Below are 19,404 nucleotides of genomic sequence, written 5' to 3'. Positions count from 1 at the left end.
TTTCACCTTAATATGTAAAAAAAAAAAAAAAAAAAAAAAAAGAGTGTACATATTTTTGTGAATAAACATCTTACCCAAACTGCTCAGGAACGTCTGCATCAAACCAGCCTCACAGATGTCTCAACACAGCTCCAAAGTCAACAGATTTATTTCCTTTAGCACTGAAGTTGTTCACAGTAACATCACAAGGGAATACATTGCCAGTGGTTATCCTGCTCAGTACTAGCGCTCCGTGCTCCAAGTCCATTCTGTGTGCTCTGGATTCCCACAGTAGAAAAGAGGAAAGCGAACAATGATAGGTATTGCTTTATTTTCTCTCTGATACCAAATCCCACCCAGCCAGGTCTGAGTGAGCGACCCGATCGCCAGGTCCCTCTTTGAGAGAATGAGTAAGGAGGATGCATTGCACAGTTACTGTGTGTGCACAGTAATCAAAGGAGGAAAGGGCAAGAGGACGGCAGGGGGAAGAAAAAAAAAAAAAAAGAAACGCAAAAGGCAAACTAAAACAAATGTACATAAAGAACGGAAATAAGGAGAACAAAATAAGAGTGAAGAAAGTAGGAGAGAAAAAGGGGACGGGAGAACAATTCCAACGACGACATGCAAAGAAAAGACGAATGCTGAACATGCAAACAACCATACAAGGTCAAAGCTAAGAGTAGGAATCCCCTTGGTTTTTTAAATAAGCTTGTCAGTAAACCTGGCTTATTTACAGAATGAGTGATTGGTGAGTTTTGAGTCATCATACACACGGGGAGAAGGAACCGACAAATATCAACAAAGGGTTCGTTCCTCTCAAAGAGGCTAGTCTACATTCTTAAATTACGGTAAATCATTTTCCAAACATATATTACAAGCTTTCTCGTCAAAAGCCAGGAAAAGACTGAATGTTCACAAACATTTCGAGATTTCTGAATGATCAATAACTTAAAAATGACAAAAATAGCCTTAAATAATTTGGACTTAAGAAACATTCTCTACATCTTTCATATAAATAACTGAAAATAAATTAATAACAAAAAGACAAAATACAATAAGGTACAAAAATATACACAGCAGTTCAATATTGTCTGAGTCCTGCAGATACGTCAAAGGAACCTGAAGAAAATCAATGTAAAAAAAAAAAATGGCAGAACGGAACTCAAACGTGATTCACTCGTCGAAAGTGCAAAGGAACATGAGACATTTCATTGATACAGACAAGACTTGTCTAGGAATAGAAAAAAAAAAAATTCTGTGGCAACACAACTCAGCTAAAACATAAGGTCACAACTACACTTTTTGTACATACGGAACATTATTTAGTCTGTACAACAGAATAGATCATTCATTTATGTAATATTACCTCCCCCAAATTAGCAATGGGCAATCTTTAAATTGCAGAACCCATTTCATTTACAGAAATGCCACAGAGTGAGTCAGCTCAAGTGTTAAAATCCTGTCGTCCACAAAGAGAGACTTACATTAAAAACAGTTACAATCCAGCCAAGCGTCCATCCGGGCTCAGAGCTGCGCCTTCTTCTGCCACTGTGGTCCTACTTCTGTTTGTCAGTGTGTGCAAGTCGTTACATCCCGCAAAGAAGTCATGATCGTGTGTGTATAGCTTGTGTGTGTATGTGTGTGTGTGTGTGTGTGTGCGTTTTTATGTACATGTAGGGAGAAAGAGAAGAAGAGAAGAGTTGAAGAGGGGATGTGTGTGTGTGTAGAAGTTTGACAAACATCATTGTCTTAAGGCTTTTTTTTTTTTCTCGGTTCTTCAGCGATGTCTCTGTGTTTGGCCTGCCGGAGCGAGGGGGGGGGGGGTGGGGTGGGGGGGGCGAGGGGGCGGAGTGGACTCTACTGCACTGTGGGAGGGGGGGGCTTAGAGTTGGGTGGCGGGGTGGGGTGGCCTGGTGGGTGGATGGGTGGGGGTCTCTTTCTTTTCTTCTGTTTCTGGCTCTCTGGGTGTCGGCTGGCCGCAGTTGGGCCGGTCTTCAAGAGCGGAGAGGTTGGCATTAATAGTTTTTATGGATGATCCCTGGTGGTAGAGACAAGTCAAGCCATCACACACGTGACGAGCGCACACACACCCACTGACAGACCCCCGGGACACAGAGAGGGACATGGGGGGTTGAGGGAGTTGGGGGACAAAGCTACATTTGCTACTTATTGTAAAATACTGATCAACTTTTTTAACTGAAATAGCCATTCCCATTATACAGTACAAAAGTTTATAGGCAAAAAAGTAGATTTTTCTTTTGTTTTTGTTTTTTTTTCCATTTCTTTTTTTCAACACTCCTAACTAAAGCGCAAAGTTAGCAGCTCTCCTTTGTCATTCTCTTCTCGGGGGGTTTGTTTGTGTTTAATGACCTGACAACTGGTTAGCATCTAGTCATGCACAGCTACCACTCCTTAAGGTTGTTCCTGTGTCCTGTTGCTGGCGGCCATCTTTGTTTTGTCTTTGCCGGGGGGGCATTTAGAGTCATTGGGCGGGGGCTGGTTGGGCTTGCTGCTGGGGGCATGCTTGGCGGGGGAGCTAGGCGTGGCGGGGGCACCGGGGGAGTGGGACGCTTGGATGTTCTTCTCGTCTGAAAAAAGCTGTTTAATTACGTCAAAGAAGTTACTCAACGGGCTGCCTACACAGACGGGAAGAAAAGAAAAAAAAGAGAGAGAGAACAAACAACAAATGAGCAATGGGGTTATCGGGAGGAGAGGAGGAGGTGATGGAGGGATGAGCAGAGGACTGGAGCTGGAGAAAAGGAGACTCTTAAGCCGGGGGGAGGGGGACTGGACCGCTGGTTTGAAACTGTTATGAGTATCGGGTTGTTAAAGGGTTAGTTCACCAATTTTGAAAAAAATAAATAAATAAATAATTATTTTACCTCCCCCCTAGCTGCTCTGTAGGACAGTTGTGGTGCTCAATGTGCACCTCAGTGGCAGGAGGCTAACAGTTAGCATTTGGAGCATCCAGCCAGTATCCAGCACTCAGCAACAGTAGCTGGATTTCCATCCACCTATTTTTATTCGCATTTTCAGAAATTGCGAAAGAAAACTTGGATGGAAACGCCAGAAATTCGAAAAACGAAAATTCGCAAAAAAAGTTTTTACGCTTGGAGGGGGTGGATTTCTCAGCGTATCGATAAAAGAAAATGAGACTTTTTGCTGTGGAAACAGGATTTGCGAATAAACGATGACTGGACCAGATACCACGTCACACTTCTACGCTACAGTCTTATTATTAGTTATTATCAGTGTTGGGACCAATTACTCACAAAACTAATAAGTTACAATTACTAATTACTTCTGTAAAAAAGTAATTTTGATTACTACTCAATTACTGCTGCAGAAGAGTAATTCAATTACTGGGGAAAGTAATTTTTATGATTACTTTTTTTCTTTTCTTAAATCCTCTTATTAATGCACATATTTTTGTGTTGCTGTTGCAGTGTGGACATTGCTGTCAAATTTCATCTATCATTGTCAGTGTTGGGCACGTTACTTTGAAAAAGTAATTCATTATAGTTTAAAGTAGTGATGTCAGTCAGTCGTTCTCCATGCATGTTGATAAGTTACGAAAAACTGCAAAGTCCGACCGGTTTGAAAATTGACACACCGCTTTTTCGCCACAAGACGCACATTTTTCGAACAGGATAGTAAAATAATAATAATAAGTATTAGCAGTAAGTAACGGCGCATTTTATTGTCAGTAACGGTAACGGCGTTACAACGGGGGAAACAGTAATTTCTTTGATTACTCGTTACTGATAAAAGTAACGCCGTTAGTAACGCTGTTACTGGTTATTATTATTATTATTATTATTATTATTATTATTATTATTAGTCTCTTATTCCTTATTTAGGATGGTTCGGTATGAAGTTAGCGCTGCCAAAATAGTAAGCAGACTTCTCCCAAGAGCCGACAAGTTCAGCAGGAATCTGTCCATGATCAGCTGTTGAGTGTCAGCTGAGAGTTTGTTGTTGTTCAGTCGACACACAGACGCTATCTTATGACGTCATCTCACGGCGCACTTTCCTCTCAATAATCGCAAAACAAAACTAATGGAAACAGGCATAAATTCGCATTTTCTTTTGCGCATTTTGACAAAATTCGCTCAAATATTTCGATATATTTGGATGGAAACCAACCTAATGAGAGGAAGATAGAAACACTACTGTCCTACAGAACAGCTAGGGGGGGGGGGAAGTGAAATAATATCAAATTTTTCAAAAAGGGTGACCTATGCCTTTAAGGTTGGCTAGGTAAGAGGTGGCACAGAGGTGAGCAAATACGATGTGTTCGGATTGCTCAGTAGGGGTGAGAGGCTGGTAAAAACACAGTGATCACAGATTCTTCAGAAGTTCAGGATATCAGTATTAGCATGAGATCAGTGCTGGCTTTAGAGTCTCACTTTCACCTGGCTTGGGTGGAGCGCTAACAGAAGCACTGGAAGACCGTTCAGGTTTTGTTCAGTATCAACGATTCACAAGAAAGGAGGAGAGTCAAACAGTAAATGTTAGTGGGCCTGGTCTCATGAAAGCACAATGTCTTGCAAATACTCCAAATGCAAGTAACACGGCACTGGAATAACACAGAAATATGACTGGCTGAGGTCCAGGGTGTCCTTCAACTCCAGTAAAGACCTTGATTGAGCCCCTAACTTGTGAAAGATCAAAACCTTAACCAAACTGTTCTCCAATTTGTTGCCCTTTTTGTGTGACATGGGAAAACCACCCATTGAGCTATAGACCTTTTATCAGAGCAGCCATTTTGACATGAAATAGCAGGGTAAATACAGGTGTGATTACTGACATTAATGACGGTTCTGATCCATTTTGGTCCAACAGAGCCTGGGTTATTCATGCTGCATCATTAGAAAGATTTATTAAAATGGAACTGAGGCTTTCTTCTTGTCATTAGCAACACCTGTGTTTACCCTGCTATTTTGTGTCAAAACAGCTCCCCCTGAAAAAAGGTTGCAGTGTAATCTTCACATGATTCAGGTCCACAATGTGTACTATCTGTGTTCAGCAGCGATCATGATCATTTCACAAAATTCTATGAGACTGAGCAACGTACTGTAGTTACTTTATAAATGTCTTCCAAAGCTCTTGTTGACTCTCCATATTACCAGCACACAACAGAGTCCATCCATTAACACTAGGGCTCTTTGGTCAGTGCTTAAAAACAATCGTGAGTGAATAAAAACATGCAACCAAACAGCACAGTACACACATTAATACACATCCCAAGGGTTAGAGTGTTCAAATGTTTACCTTCATGGATAAAACATCTGATCCATTTTGTTATGCTGCTACATTGTAAAAAATATTATATACCTGCGCTTCAGAACCAAGCAAGTTAGACTTGTGATAACTTACCATTTTTCTTCACTGGCAAAACATGGTTAAATGTGCAGTTCTGCGGTCTGAGATTTTGCTCCATTGATTTCAAATATGGAAGGGTTGTGAGTAGGGGTGAACAACCCAATATCAAGCATTACCATGCAAAGGGTTACTGTGTTCAAGTAAGTAATACACACATACAGTACACACACATACTCACACATCATGAAAAATGTCCATCTTAGCAAGTCATTTAAACACAATAAAAACAGCTACTGGTGATGTACTTGGCATTTCTAGGCTCATTTTGTTGTTTGGCGTATTTCTCTTGGTCACTAGCAGGAGGCTAACAGTTAGCATTTGGAGCATCCAGCCAGTATCAGAGATAGATACTGTCCTACAGAACAGCTGGGGGGGGAGGTTTTTCAAAATGGGTGAACTATCCCTTTAAGGGATCACTCTCAGAAACAAGCGCACACCTGCGCAAGGCACTATGGGAAATGTAGGTAAGGTAACTGAAGTAGGAGCAGATGAGGTGGGTTGTGGCAAAGTGGTTACAACAAAAAGTAAATTTCAGCACCATCATTTCATCACAAAGTAACTGATGACAGACTGATGACATTAGGGGGGAATTTCTTCTTTAAAATATGACTTTTCTTGAATCAAATGAAAAATTCCTGCAGGGAGATATAATTTAAATTGTTTCAAATGCAGTTTCACCTGTTTCAGGGATTGTCCAGAAAAAGGTGTATTTTGAGACAAAAACAAGATAAGGCAATATCACGAAAATAGCTATCAGCTCCTAAGTTCTTGAAACAAGCTGATATGAAATGGAATCAAGTGACATCATCTGAACTCATGGAAACATTTTTTTTAAACTTGTTTTAAGAAACAGTACTTCAAGACTCAGAGCTGGATTGAATGACTCGCTAAGACAGATCTTCATTTTTGCTGGGCACACATTCACATACTCTCACACCCACACAGACACACAGCCATGTTAGTGTCAACAGGGTGTGTTGGTGACAGAAGCCTCCGGGAGGTTGCCAGTGTGGGTTAAAAGCCAGAGGGGAGATGCTGGGCCGGGTGCTCCCAGGTGCTCTGGGTCTTACCACGCTTCGAAGATTTACTGGGCAAAGTGGCTGAGTGCTGAGAGCCATCTGGGAGCAGAGGACAGTGTCAGAAACACCAACCGACTCACTGAGGCTGAGCACATCAGCATCTGGCAGCTGATGCTAAACATTATCAGCTCTTCATCTCTCATCTCCGAGTGCAAGAACAGTGGCAAGTGAACTCGCACTCCAGCTTGGTGTGAGTTCAAAATATAATTCCAGCCTTGGTGAATATGAAGCCCATTTTCCTGCATGTCCTCTCTGCGTTAACCTGTGGCAAGAGCCATTTCAAAGATAATAATAATAATACATGACATTTGTATAGCGATTTTCAGGACACCCAAAGTCGCTTACAGCCCTACATTTTACGTGTAGTCTCTAATCTTGAAAAGGGTCATGTATTAAATTAGAAACAAACTTTATTATATCCTCCATAGTCTGACTCATTTGCATGTCTAAATGTCAACGAATTCAACTTGGTCAATTGGAATCCAGAGAGAGACAACCAAGTGTCACGTACGGCTGACAGTCTGCAGTTTTTCATTCTAACCCAACACTGCACCAGCTGATTTCACCCATTAACACAACATCAGCCAGAGGGCAGGAGCTAACCACTGAAGAAGCTGGTGTAGTTTTTGGCTCGAAAGAAAACCTGCAGCCTAACAGCCCTCCATGACACATGTCCAACCTTATTCTGTTCTTTAACAGGAACTACTTCCAGGCTGGCAGCAGTGCTTTTTAAGATGGGATATCCCAGAGATAAGAAAATATAAGCAAAGATTATGCTGAGAGTTTCGAGTAAAACTGACCAGAATATTATTTACTTTTGAATTTCCACACTTTGACGTTGTCCTGATGACACAATGATGCTGCTGTCATGTGTTTACAAGAGGAAAAAGTAGGGAAATGTTTAATTTACTGACATGGTGCCCCATTTCATTTGAATCTGACACCACATGCTGTGGAGTCAGATGAGCCTGTCTGATTTAGGATGAATGAACCACTGCACTGCACATGCCTTACACACAATTTTGCCTTGCATACACTTCTTTTGCCAACTCAAGGAAACTGAATCAGGTCAACTGGACTTAGTTATATGTCTGGACTGGACCTCTGGACTTAGTTAGAAGTCCAGTTGACATGATTCAGTTCCTCTGAGATGCCTATGACCTGGACGGATCAGAATATGCATACACATGTTGTTCTGCATTATAGGCTGTTGTAGGTGAAATGCCTCCTCAAAGAGGATGATGGAAATAGAACCATCAAACCAATTAGGCAGAACAGGCACAGTAACGAAGGCCCCGCCTTGCTTGGTATAGGTTCCCAACAGACAATAATTTCTTTTTTTGTTTGTTTTCAAATCTCCCTTAACCCTTTGAAACCTGAGCAAATTCCCATGATTTTTTTGAAAAATTCAAATTTGATGGAGGGATGGAGGGATTTTGATTATATGTTGTGAAATCTTTACTAACCCCACATGTGACTAAATTCTAGTGAATTGGCTAGAAATTCCAAATCACTGATGGAGGCTTTTTAATTTAATTTAATTTAACTTTGATTTGATTTTAATGCTTTGTCAGGAAAGGTTTCACACAGATTTTGGAGATGCACACATTTCTTCCATTCTTATGTTACTTTTTGGGGTAGAGTGAAAGCAAAAGCGGTAAGGGGACGAAAGTGTGATTAACAGTATGTAAAGTTTAGCAGAGAGACAGGGCATGGTGAGAAATGGGCTGAATATTCACTGTGGGCGGTATTATGCTTTAAAATCTACCTATCACTGCAACCATACATGTACAAGTTAAACAACTGTGTGCAAAAACATATACTTCAACACACACACACACACACACACACACACACACACACACACACACACACACTGAGGAGGTCACTGGGTTTATAAGCCTTGAAAGCTGTTTAGTAATTGTAAGTGTTTTCACTCCTAGTTGCCGTAGACATGCATTTTCATTTCCGCTGGTTGGTTCATTGGCTGAGTGCAAAGAGAGCAGCAAACACAGCAGAATTGTTTGCTTGGACATTAGTCTGTCACTGCAATATCAAACATGCTTTCATTTCAGTATGTTAGTCCCACACATGGCAAACAAACACCGTGATTGCATATGAATCTTAGGAAGTTAACCCAGAACCATCAACAGACATAGAGTTTGGCACCAATTGGCAGGGGATGAGAACCCCTTCAGCTGATGGGCCTGTTCAACCAACAACAAACTGGTTCCATTCCAGTTTTTGAACCTCATTTTGAAAGGTTCTGAGTATTGTCAAACAAACGGAAATTGGTTTGGAAACCGAAAAGTTGGTTCCTGGCTAGTATCAAAAAATAGTAGGACTTTGATGACAACAAGAGTGGGTGTGTATTATTCTACAAGGAAAGATGCAGATGACGAGAGAAGTCTACTGAAGAAAGAAAACAGTTTCTTTCAATTTGGACACCTTCTGAATTCCAGGAAAAGATGAAGTATTAGAGAGTGTTGGAGAGTACTAGAAAAAGTAAATTATATCAGTAATTACGGAAGTGTTGGTGAAGGCTGGGTTCATTAGAACCCCAGGCCAGATTATCAGAAGTTTAAAAAAATTGCAGAAGGTGCACAAAGACAAAACGGACCACTGGACAGGGCAATGTGGGGGAGTATTAAGAACTCCTCAGCAGCAAACCAGCAGACTGGGGCTGAATTCAGCCACAGCAACGCTCGAGCCAGTGTCCAGCAACCCAGTTACATCTCCATCAAAATTATGCACTCCAAACTGGTCCAAATGTGGGTCGGTCTGCTAGTTAGCACCTTGGTTCAAAGAATCCCAAATGGAACTAGTCTGGATCCGACCCTTGTGTGTCACGATGCCCACATGTTCAAATTAGCTAGTGATTCCTGAGGTTTGGAACTGCTCTCATTCCTGAGGGCAGATTTGACTGGCATCTGTGAGAGATGCCAGTTAACAAATTCTCTGATGACGCCTTCACAGTGTGTGATGTGAAGTAAACAAGCATGGCAGTTGCCATGAAGAACTGTGACATCACTGTAAGTGAGCTAAATTTGGAATCAGGAAATTAAAAGATGAAGAGCAAGCCGATCTAACAGTTGTTGTAGCGATGCCTGATGATGCGTTCAGTTAACCTACAAGTGATCCTGGCCCATAGGTCGCACAAGCACCGACTTTGGCAAATCATCTCTGATAGGGACAGAGATGATGACGATCTGATTGAATTCCAGCAGGATTCAAGGGGTCTGGAAATCAGGCTAGAACAGAACCAGTTCGAGAACCAGAACTGTTTCGACAATCACTGTCTTGATGCTGTTGAATTCAGTGACAGGCCTATTTACCAAACACTATACATGCATGGCTCTGGGTTTGCATTCAATTCAGCATGCTAGTCATTCAGTCCATTCAAGTGGCATTTGAGTAAGCTGTGGATGACAAGAAGCAGGGATGGCATGGACTGGCAAGCCAGTGGAGGAGGACAAGAAGAAGATAAAGAGAAGACAACTAGAGAGAGAGAGACAGAGAGAGAAAGAGAGAGAGAGAGAGAGAGAGAGAGAGAGAGAGAGAGAGAGAGAGAGAGAGAGAGACAGAGACAGAGACAAAGATAGATAGATAGATAGATAGATAGACAGATAGATAGATAGATAGATAGATAGATAGATAGATAGAGCATGATAGAGATGTGGGTTATTGGCACATCTACATGGTGGGGTGACTGAGGCTGTGCATACAGTGCCTGATAACAGTTCCCATCTGTGGCAGTGACTGGCCAGACTGGTGCTACTGGTTCTTTGTGTTACTGTCTGCAGGCTGTAGGTCTGGTATAATGGGAGCTAATGGGAGCTAGGCAGGTGAGTGGCTCTCTCCCAGTAACACTTCTGAAATCCTATGAGGAAGCAGTGTGAGCGGCGTATAATACTAATCAAAAAGTATTTGTCAACCTGTGGAGTGAAGTGTCACACTGGAACAGGCTTTTTGGGGTAGGATGGCACTGTGTGGATGCAGTACTCTTGCTTCACCACCAGAGGGGACCATTATCAAGTAAATAACCACAGATACAACAGGAATACTAGTCACACTAACAAACAAAACTAACGAGGACAACCGGAAAACACAAAATCACTCTTTCTTTTCTTCCATATTTTCTTATCCATCCATCTATCCATAGGCAGCCCAAAATATCCAGTTACATCAAACATGATTTCAAAGAGTTGTGGCATTCTTTCTGTCCTGTTAAGCTACTGAATGCATGGGAAAGCTATCTCCAACAACACATATTTCTGCTAACTATACATTATACAGTTGCTATTTGGCCGTATATGCAGTGAACATATTACACATTGTGAAACTTTCAATCTTCTCCCTCTTTTTCATCGATGACACAAAGCTGCATGCACATATAAGACAATCTCTGAATAGCTAATCCACACACGAACAGTGTCATAAAAATCAATATGCCTGACTGTTAGTTTGTGTTTCTCTGCTGGGAGTCAATCACCGGGTGAGAGCCCTTGCTGTTTGTAAGGGATAAATTACAGCAAAATGCACAGCAGAAACAACTCCCGAGTGGCAAGGATAAGCCCATTGTGGATTACTGTGCAAATATCTGTGTGTAAGTTTGTGTGTGTGTGTGTGTGAGTGAGTGTGTGCACCATAGTGTGCATTGTGGCAGGACATGCATGTGGAGATGCCGTGTGCTGAAGCGTGTGCTGTGCTGAGCTGAGCGGGACGGGACGGGGCCGAGGTCGTGGCTTGTGCTGTGAGGAGTGCCAGGATGCCGGTAGGGCTGTGCGAAGGGGGGCAGAGGGGTGAGGGTCGGGGGGAGGGGTGGCGAGGGACTCCACTTACCAGATATCTGGGGCTGGCCGCCGGGCTGGTCGTTGGAGCTGAGCAGCTGGGCCTGGATGGTCTCGACCACACGTTTAAAACGTCGGCTGGGACCTGACGAGAGATCCACAGGCGCACGCCTCATTATAGGACCATATGATCACTTTCAGGAAACAGAAGATCCCCTCCCCGGGAACTCACCAAACCTCACTGCCTTGTGGCTGCATCCAATTTTAGGCAACTTATAAAGATTTTAAACACACTGTAACTCAATTATTTTTTCTCTTCTTTTTCTTTTTTCCAAATATAAACCCAAACATATGTTGTTTTGAGTTTAATTTACTTGACAAACAATTTTCTTTCTTTCTTTCTTTCCTTCAGTGGTGGAAAGAGTACTAGAAATTGCTTTTGAAGTAGAAGTGCTTACTGATATTTGACTTAAAGTAGAAATACAACTAAAGAAAAGACAATAGCTGTGTTACGTCTCATCTTTTCCATGCAGTTATAAAAGGATGATGGTGCAAGATTCAAACTAGGTTCTTTTAAAGGTGCATTGCGTAAAATTTGTGAGGCTTGCCTGAAGTGAGGACCCTGGTGATCAAAAAAACACTGAGTAAGCACATAAAATGGTGGTTGAGTCTACATGGTTCTCATAGTCTGACCAACTCACTTATATTATTATGCTTTTTCCACGCTTTTTCCATTTTTTCCTGAGTTGAGTCTTAATGGTCCTCATTTCCAGCTGCCCTCTGCAGTTTTTCACAGTGCACAATTTATTGGGAGTTTGGTAATGAGAAAAAGTAGAACCAACAGAGTGGAACCAGGTTCCACTTCTCATCTTTGATGGTTATTGAGAGTCTACAGCATGTGTATTCTAATGGATATGTACAAATGAACAAAAATGTATTCAAATAAAATTACTTTAAGTAAATTACTTCTTTCTTTCTTTCTTTCTTTCTGATTTTCTTTTTACTGAATTTATGGAACTAGGAATTTCACCATTACTTTCCATGCTGTATACATTTGATATGCTTATTTTCATACTTTTATATTTGAATAAATCACAAAAAAATGAACAAACAGAAGGTTTTGCAATATTCAAAACTAATGACATTGCCTTTGTGTTGCTGAATATTGCAAATGAACTGCAGCGGGGATCTAGGTTTTTGTTGTTGTTGTTTGTTCTGCCCCCTATCACCTCTCCACCCCGTTCCTCGGGCTTAACTTGTATGTTGTCTGTACCTGACAACAAGGTGAAAGTGACGGAGTAGATGCCGTTCTCCTTGGTGGCGCTGGTGCTCTCGGTGTAGGTGATGTCAACCTGGAACTTGACTGGCTTCTGGAAAACCGTTGGACCAGCTGTGGACTTGTACTCAGCCCGAAAACTGGTCTGAGAGATCACACTGTGGCTCAGACTGGGGATCTGAGAGGGGGGGGGGGGGGGGGTGGCAGAGGGGGAGGACAGAAAGTGTGAGAAAGACGACAAAGTGTGGAAGAAAAAACAGAGATGGAGGGGAAAATGTGATAGACTGAAAGTGAGATATAACTAGAAAGATGGCACTCAGTAACTACAAACGACTTTTATAAATTTTAAGGTAATAGCCCTTTTTATTGGCTGCGTTTCTTGAGTCTCTTGGTATGCTCTCCTGTGCCCCCCTTATTTCTGCTCTTATTGCTCTCTTCTGTAATACTACATAATAGTTTTGTATTGCTCATATATGTGTTGCCCCATGCTTCTACACAATAACTAAAATGCGGAAAATAAGTGAGTAATAGAGAGTATTAAATGATGCATAATCTAAAATGTACTTTGCTTTGCTCAAAACTACTATAATTTTGTACATTTTTGTCTTTTTACAATCCACAAAAAGACAAAATATCTATATTATTCATGCTAGTTGAGCATTACTGAAGTGAACTTAAGTGAAATGGAGAAAGTATGTATGTGTACGTGGGGACTGCCCGGCAGGATGATTCAGAGTCAGCTACAATACGCTGAGAAACAACTTCTGCATCAGTTAACATGGGGCCAGGATGTGAGCACAAGAGACAGCAGCAGATGAGACAGGAGAGGAGGAGACAGCGTATAGGATCTGTTACACTGTTTTACAGCATCAGCCTCGGAGTAAGAGCCGGCACAGGGAGGTGAACAGACAGCAGCCTGCTACGCATGCTGGTGTCCCTTTGACACGAAATGATGTGCAACAAGGAAGCTGGGGATAGCAACTCAATACAAAGCAAGCACTCTGACACCACACGCTGACTGACGGGAAGGTAAAGGAAGTTTGTAAAATCCCATGATACAGCAATTTAACGATATGTGTTGTGGAGTTTTTTTTGTTTTTTTTTTCTTTAGCTGTGGCAAAGTATTGCAGACATGATGTCCAGAATGGGCTTTTTGGTTCTGCATTGTCTGAACACTGGAACATGCAAGGCTAGTAAGTTTTAGCTTGGTTCATCTTTTGAATCTCTTCTGCAAAACAGTAACAAGGGTGTGATTAACCAAAGGTTAATATGTTCAAGGGTTTTATGTGAAGCCACGCCCACAGAATGGGAGCAAAAAGATGAGCCCAGGATACTTTGCAAATACTGCTGGAGAGACTCACCTGTCAGGTAACTGCACTATGGACAACCAGATCACCATGAACAACTCTTGGCATTGCTGCGGTTCAATGTTATGTTTGAGTTTTAAATCTGAGCTTTGAAACAGAGCTGTTTCTTTTGCACTTCTGTAGTGAATTCTAGTGAATTTCCCTGGATGCATAAATGCTGTTTCACTGTTTTGGTTTTACTCTTCATGCATACATAGAGCTTACTTTTCTGTGAACTAGCATTAAAAAGGTCTTTTTTAAGTCTAGGTCTAGATCTAGTTTTAAATTTATCTTACACGAGGCTACAGTCATCCTGTTTATGGTTTGTCCTTTTTTATTTCTCTGAGAAATAAAGTGTTTTTTCAGCCTTAAACTATTTTCATTAAGAATGTGCACAATATGGTGATAATACTGAGATATGAACCCAGCATTGTGTGTCCAAATGAATAGTGAGCTCCAAGTGTTGTTACATTTTTTGTAACCCTGGATGCCTCTGCAACTCATTGAGTAGAGGCCTCAGTGAGAGGAGAAATCAATCTGAAGGGCCCTAGCTCTCAACAGAACTAGAGACCAGCTGCTAGAGTTGTTGGCCAAGTTTGCCCCAATCAAATGTAAAAGACAACATACTGTGAATCCAAATGCCTACACAATTGAAGCCTAACCTTCACTGAAGGCTGAGGCTGTCACGGAGATGGCATAGCATTTGTCATGGCTGTATAATGGCTCAAGTCTGGACACCAATATCGCACTTAATCTGTTAAGTCATTCATTAAAATGGAGAGAACAGTCAGGTGAACATATAGACAGAAACAGATCAGAGACAGAAAAAAGATAAACTATGAGCATGGTCAATGATGTGAATTTGGCAAGCTGAGAGGAGAGGGGAGGAGAAGAAAATGGAAGATTGATGGATTGTGGATTAAAAGGACAGGGAGATAAACCCTGGAGGAAACTTACAGAGAGGAAGGCGTGGACAATGTCTGCCTTTATTGAGCTGAGAGGCTTGTCTCTGATCACTATGAAGATCTGCTCCTCTTTCTCCAGGTTGATGAAGTTGCCAAACCACGACTTCTTAGCCAGTCTGCAAAGGAGACAGCCTTCAATCACTGGAAGCACAATGACTCCACAACAGTCGAGACATCTTGCTCCAGTTTTAAATCAAACTCCATTTCTTCCACATGAACAAACAAAACATTTAATGCCTTCCTTGCACAGAAACTGTTAAACAGCCAGTGGGACTATTCACAACCCCAAAGTATTCACCTGATACAATGCATTACAGTAATCCTACATTAGAAAAGTGACTGGTTTACTGACAGGATGAGGTAATATATAGCCTGCCGCTTGCATGAATTAGCCATATCTGTGCATATAGTCTTGCAGAGGTCATGTAACAGGCAAAGAGTAATTACACACCAGATGCCATTTTACTTTCACAGTGTTGTTTATGAGAAGTGAATAACCATGCTGCATGACTGAATAAGTGTCAATGTGAAAAAAAGATTAATTTTATCCAGATGAACATGATGGTCATAGCACGAGCAGCAAACAAACTCGGCTAAAAAGCTAGAGTTTGTTGGCATCCCTGGTGTGTAGTGCTGCTTAAGTTCACCTAAAATACTTGAGCAACTAACTTACAGGACCATACCAGTGATTTTGAATTTTGGCCCATGATTTACTTTATACTATTATTTACCTACATTTTATGCTGTAAAAAACATTTTGCAAATCATGCGGGGGTGCTAAAGATTTCACAACATATAATCAAAAACCCTTGATTTTCAAATTTAAATTTTTGGTTGAAACAGACACCTAAAAATGTTTCTGCTTTGCTTCTGTGTACCATTCATAAACCACACAACTAATAGTTTGCTGTGCAAAGAATTCACTGTTTCCAAGGGGAATACACCCCATTTCACTCCACCCAGTGTCAGGTCATCCAAACACAACAGTGCTGCTGCTTTTAGGAAAGCGAATGTGCACGACTTTATTACAGTGATGGAATACTGCTGTGAAGAAAGTTTAAGTCTCTTAAAGTTTATTTTGATACCATAGTGAAATGAATGGAAATCAGTGGCTGAATAAAAGGCATGAAAAATTATATTAGAGTCCTGAAATACGACTGTTTGCTTCAGGAAAAGATGAAGGAAGGAAAAGGTGAAGTATATACATTATGTAGATATTACACTAAACATGCAAAATCACTGGTATGGTCCTTTAAGCTCTGGTAGGCTAACCAAGTAATCTTAGCCTGCTAGCTTAATTATCCCTTAACTATCCCTTCCTTCCATCCATCCATTCATTGTCTGCCAATCCAGGTTGCGGTGGTACTTGGCTGAGGAGGGTAACCCAGATGTCTTTTTTCCTGGCTACATCTGCCAGTTCCTCCTGGGGGATCCTGGCACATTCCCAGGCCAGTTGGGATATGTAGCCCTAGTGTGTTCTGGGTCTGCCCCCTGGGGTCTCCTCCCAGTCAGACATGTCCGGAACACCTCCACAGGAAGGCACCCAGGAGGCATCCTAATTAGACACCAGAACAACCTCAGCTGGTTCATTTCAACACAGAGGAGCAGCAGCTCTACTCTGTGCTCCTGCCAGATGTCTGAATTCCTCATCCTATCCCTAAGGGTGAAGCCAGCCATCCTGCGAGGGAAATTCATTACAGTTTCTTGTACCGGAAATCTGATTGTTTTGCTGATTATGCAGAACTTGTGACCATAGATCACGAGTATAAACTAGTAAATCATGAGGCAAACAAGTACATCATGAGCTTTGCCTTCAGGTTCAACTCCATCCAACTACTGAGAACAATGGCTTCAGATTTGGAAGTGCTAACCCTCATCCCAACTGCTTCAACTCCATCTTCAAACGGTTCTGATGTATGCTGTATGTCACAGCTTGATGAGCTTGGAGAAGGACCACCACAAAAAGTAGAAACACAATTCTGGGATCACATCTTGGACAACCTCCAAATCCCCAACAGCACTGTGAAATCCTGTCCATTAAAATCATGAACAGAACTGGTGATGAAGCACAGCCTTGGTGGAGTCCAACACTCACTGGGAATAAGCTTGGCTTAGTGCAGGGAATGTGGACACAGCTCTCACTACCAGGACCAGATGGCTGACAGCAGCACCTCCCACAGGACACCTTGGTGGACACGGTCATAAGCTTTCTCCATGTCCACAAACCTCATGCAGACTGGGCCAACTCACATGACCCCTCTTGTATCAGTGCTAGACTGAAGAGCTGGTGCACTTTTCCACTGCCATAACATTCCTCCTGAATCCATGATTTGGCATTAGGCTGGAGATTTTTTCCTACCCTGTTGTAAACATTCCTGGGAAACTGAGCGCTGTGATACTCTGATAATTGGAGTACACTCTCCAGTCATCCTTTATAAAACTGCCACTCCTTGTCAGCATTTCAGGGCACATCTCACCCATTCCTGGCGCTTAACCACTGCAGTTTCCCAACTACCTCACTGACTTCCACCAGGGTAATTAGTGACAAGCCCCGGAATCATCCGGCTCTGCTTCCTCTATGGAGTCTGATTAGAAACACCTGAAAATTTCTTTCCAATGTCCCACTGTCCATCCTCAGGTCAGCACCTTACCATCCCTGCTGAGAACATTCTGGACAAGGCTATACCTACCCCTCCTGAGCTGCCTGGCGATTTGACAGAACCTCTAAGAGGCCAACCCCGTGAACACGTGCCCATGTTCCTCCCACTCTTGATTTTTTGCTTCTATGACTGTGGCAACGACACCCCTAATGATTCCATTTCCATTTTCCACATTGCATTTGCCATTCATATGCTTATTGATTACATATGGTCAGAATTAAATGAACAAATGACAAAAAAAAAAAAAAAATTGCTTGGATGTGGGACCTCAAAAACACATTCAATGAAATGCCCATAAGTAGCAGAGCAAAGAGACACAAAAGAGGTGTGTTAGGGCATCACTCACTCTGGAGAGGAATCTGGGGTGAGACTGGACATGTCTTCCTGGGTGGGAACTGTCGATGCAGACAGAGGGCAAAGGTTAGAGAGGAAAAAGAGTCAGATACTTAGATACAGCGTGTTACCATCACACATATACCTCTAATGCCAAGTCCATGCTGTCTTTAGCCATAGTAAACATAATATCTGTAGTCATGAAGATGCTGTTATTTGACTTGTTGTCACCTTACTGCTATTTCAGATTCAATAAAAATACAATCTATCATTGTAAATTAGATTATTAGCCTCATAATGGCTTCATTTTAAATGGTAAAAAGGGATTTTATAGTTTTATTGAAGTGCCTATGGGAAAACGATACCTGAACTAAAGCAACAACTAATTTTCCACTTCCTGTAATGAGATTGTTATCTTCTATATGAGATGGCTAGAGGCTGCTGTTTCACACAATAAAGCTAGAAGCAGGTGAACCATATCTAAACACAGTGATTAAGAGTAAAAACATTATTAGCAGTTATTCCCCGGGCTATAACAATGCAGTGTTTATGTCTAAACACATTCTCAGCTGCATCTGTTATCATGCAGACAGAAACAAGATATAACCATTAAGATCAGCCTAAGTTATAAACAGCTTCACTGTGCTTCATGATGAATCTGAAAGATCCTGGCCCATCTCCTCCAATGGTACCTTGCATTTTCCTGCGATGGAAACGAGGTGAGCCCAGGAAGCTGTTTTTGATGGAGTTGAGGCGCGTCCTCCAGGGCATACCTCCGATGGAGGGGCTGGGGGGTGGTGTGGGGCTGGGAGTGCCAGCAGGGCTGTCCTTAGGCGTGTGCACCGGGGTGCCTTTGGGAGTGGGGAGAGGGCTCCCTCTGGGGGAGGGGTGGGGGGTCACCTGCGTGATGGGGACAGATTTTCCGTTGTGGTCAGGGTGGAGGTGGTGGCGACGGAGGGGCGACATAGGAGGCACGGGGGACAGAGGGATGGAGAGCTTTGGGGGGACAGTGAGGGGAGGATGGCGTCTCACCCTGGGGCTGTTGGGAATACAGGGGGCTAGGGGCTGGCTTGGTGTTGATGGCTCTGACTTGGGAGCTGTGGGGCTCTCAGCTGTATTGGGCAGGGGGTTGGACCTGGTGGTCTGGAGGGGCTTTTCTGAGACTTTGGGCTTAGCAGGGAGAGTCTGCGTGCGGGGATGCATGAGGGGAGACCCCATCTTTGGCTGGTAGGAGTTGTGTGCACGTGGCCCCACCCCATTAAGGCGAACCTCTGGGGAGTGAGTGGGACTGCAGTTGGGGGACTGACAAAGGTCTGGGGACTGGGGCGGGATGAAAAACCGCCTGACAGGCTGCGATTGGTCATGCACCGACAGGATGACAGTACAGTCAGCCGATGAGAAAGCATGGCCACAGCCGAGGAACACCACAGCCCAGCAAAATTTCATTTCCATAAAAACGCACCAGGAAAGAAAACGGAAAGTGGCAGATGAGTTGAGAGGTGCAGCGAGTGACACGCAGGCAGGGAGTGGTGAGAGTGCAAGAAAGAAAGAAAAAAAGAACATGCAATTAGCACAGTGAGCCAGTCAGGAG

The 19,404-nt window shown here is 42.5% G+C and overlaps 1 protein-coding gene across 1 annotated transcript in view; it reads right to left on the bottom strand.

Moving 5' to 3' along the window:
- Window positions 1-1,913: 1,913 nt before the first annotated feature.
- LOC115356916 (serine/threonine-protein kinase BRSK2-like) overlaps window positions 1,914-19,404 on the bottom strand; it is a 172,863-nt gene continuing 155,372 nt past the window's right edge. The window contains exons 15-21 of the mRNA XM_030048213.1: window positions 18,506-19,163; window positions 17,827-17,875; window positions 14,813-14,936; window positions 12,507-12,687; window positions 11,286-11,378; window positions 6,435-6,482; window positions 1,914-2,615 (exon numbers count right to left, since the gene is read on the bottom strand). Coding sequence (XP_029904073.1) covers window positions 2,392-2,615; window positions 6,435-6,482; window positions 11,286-11,378; window positions 12,507-12,687; window positions 14,813-14,936; window positions 17,827-17,875; window positions 18,506-19,163 — 1,377 coding nt within the window. The 3' untranslated portion in view covers window positions 1,914-2,391. The remainder of the gene's footprint in view (window positions 2,616-6,434; window positions 6,483-11,285; window positions 11,379-12,506; window positions 12,688-14,812; window positions 14,937-17,826; window positions 17,876-18,505; window positions 19,164-19,404) is intronic.

The sequence above is a fragment of the Myripristis murdjan genome, chromosome 3 (genome assembly GCF_902150065.1).
Source record: "Myripristis murdjan chromosome 3, fMyrMur1.1, whole genome shotgun sequence".
NCBI classification, from domain to species: Eukaryota; Metazoa; Chordata; class Actinopteri; order Holocentriformes; family Holocentridae; genus Myripristis; species Myripristis murdjan.
This window is presented reverse-complemented; position numbering and strand designations above follow the sequence as displayed.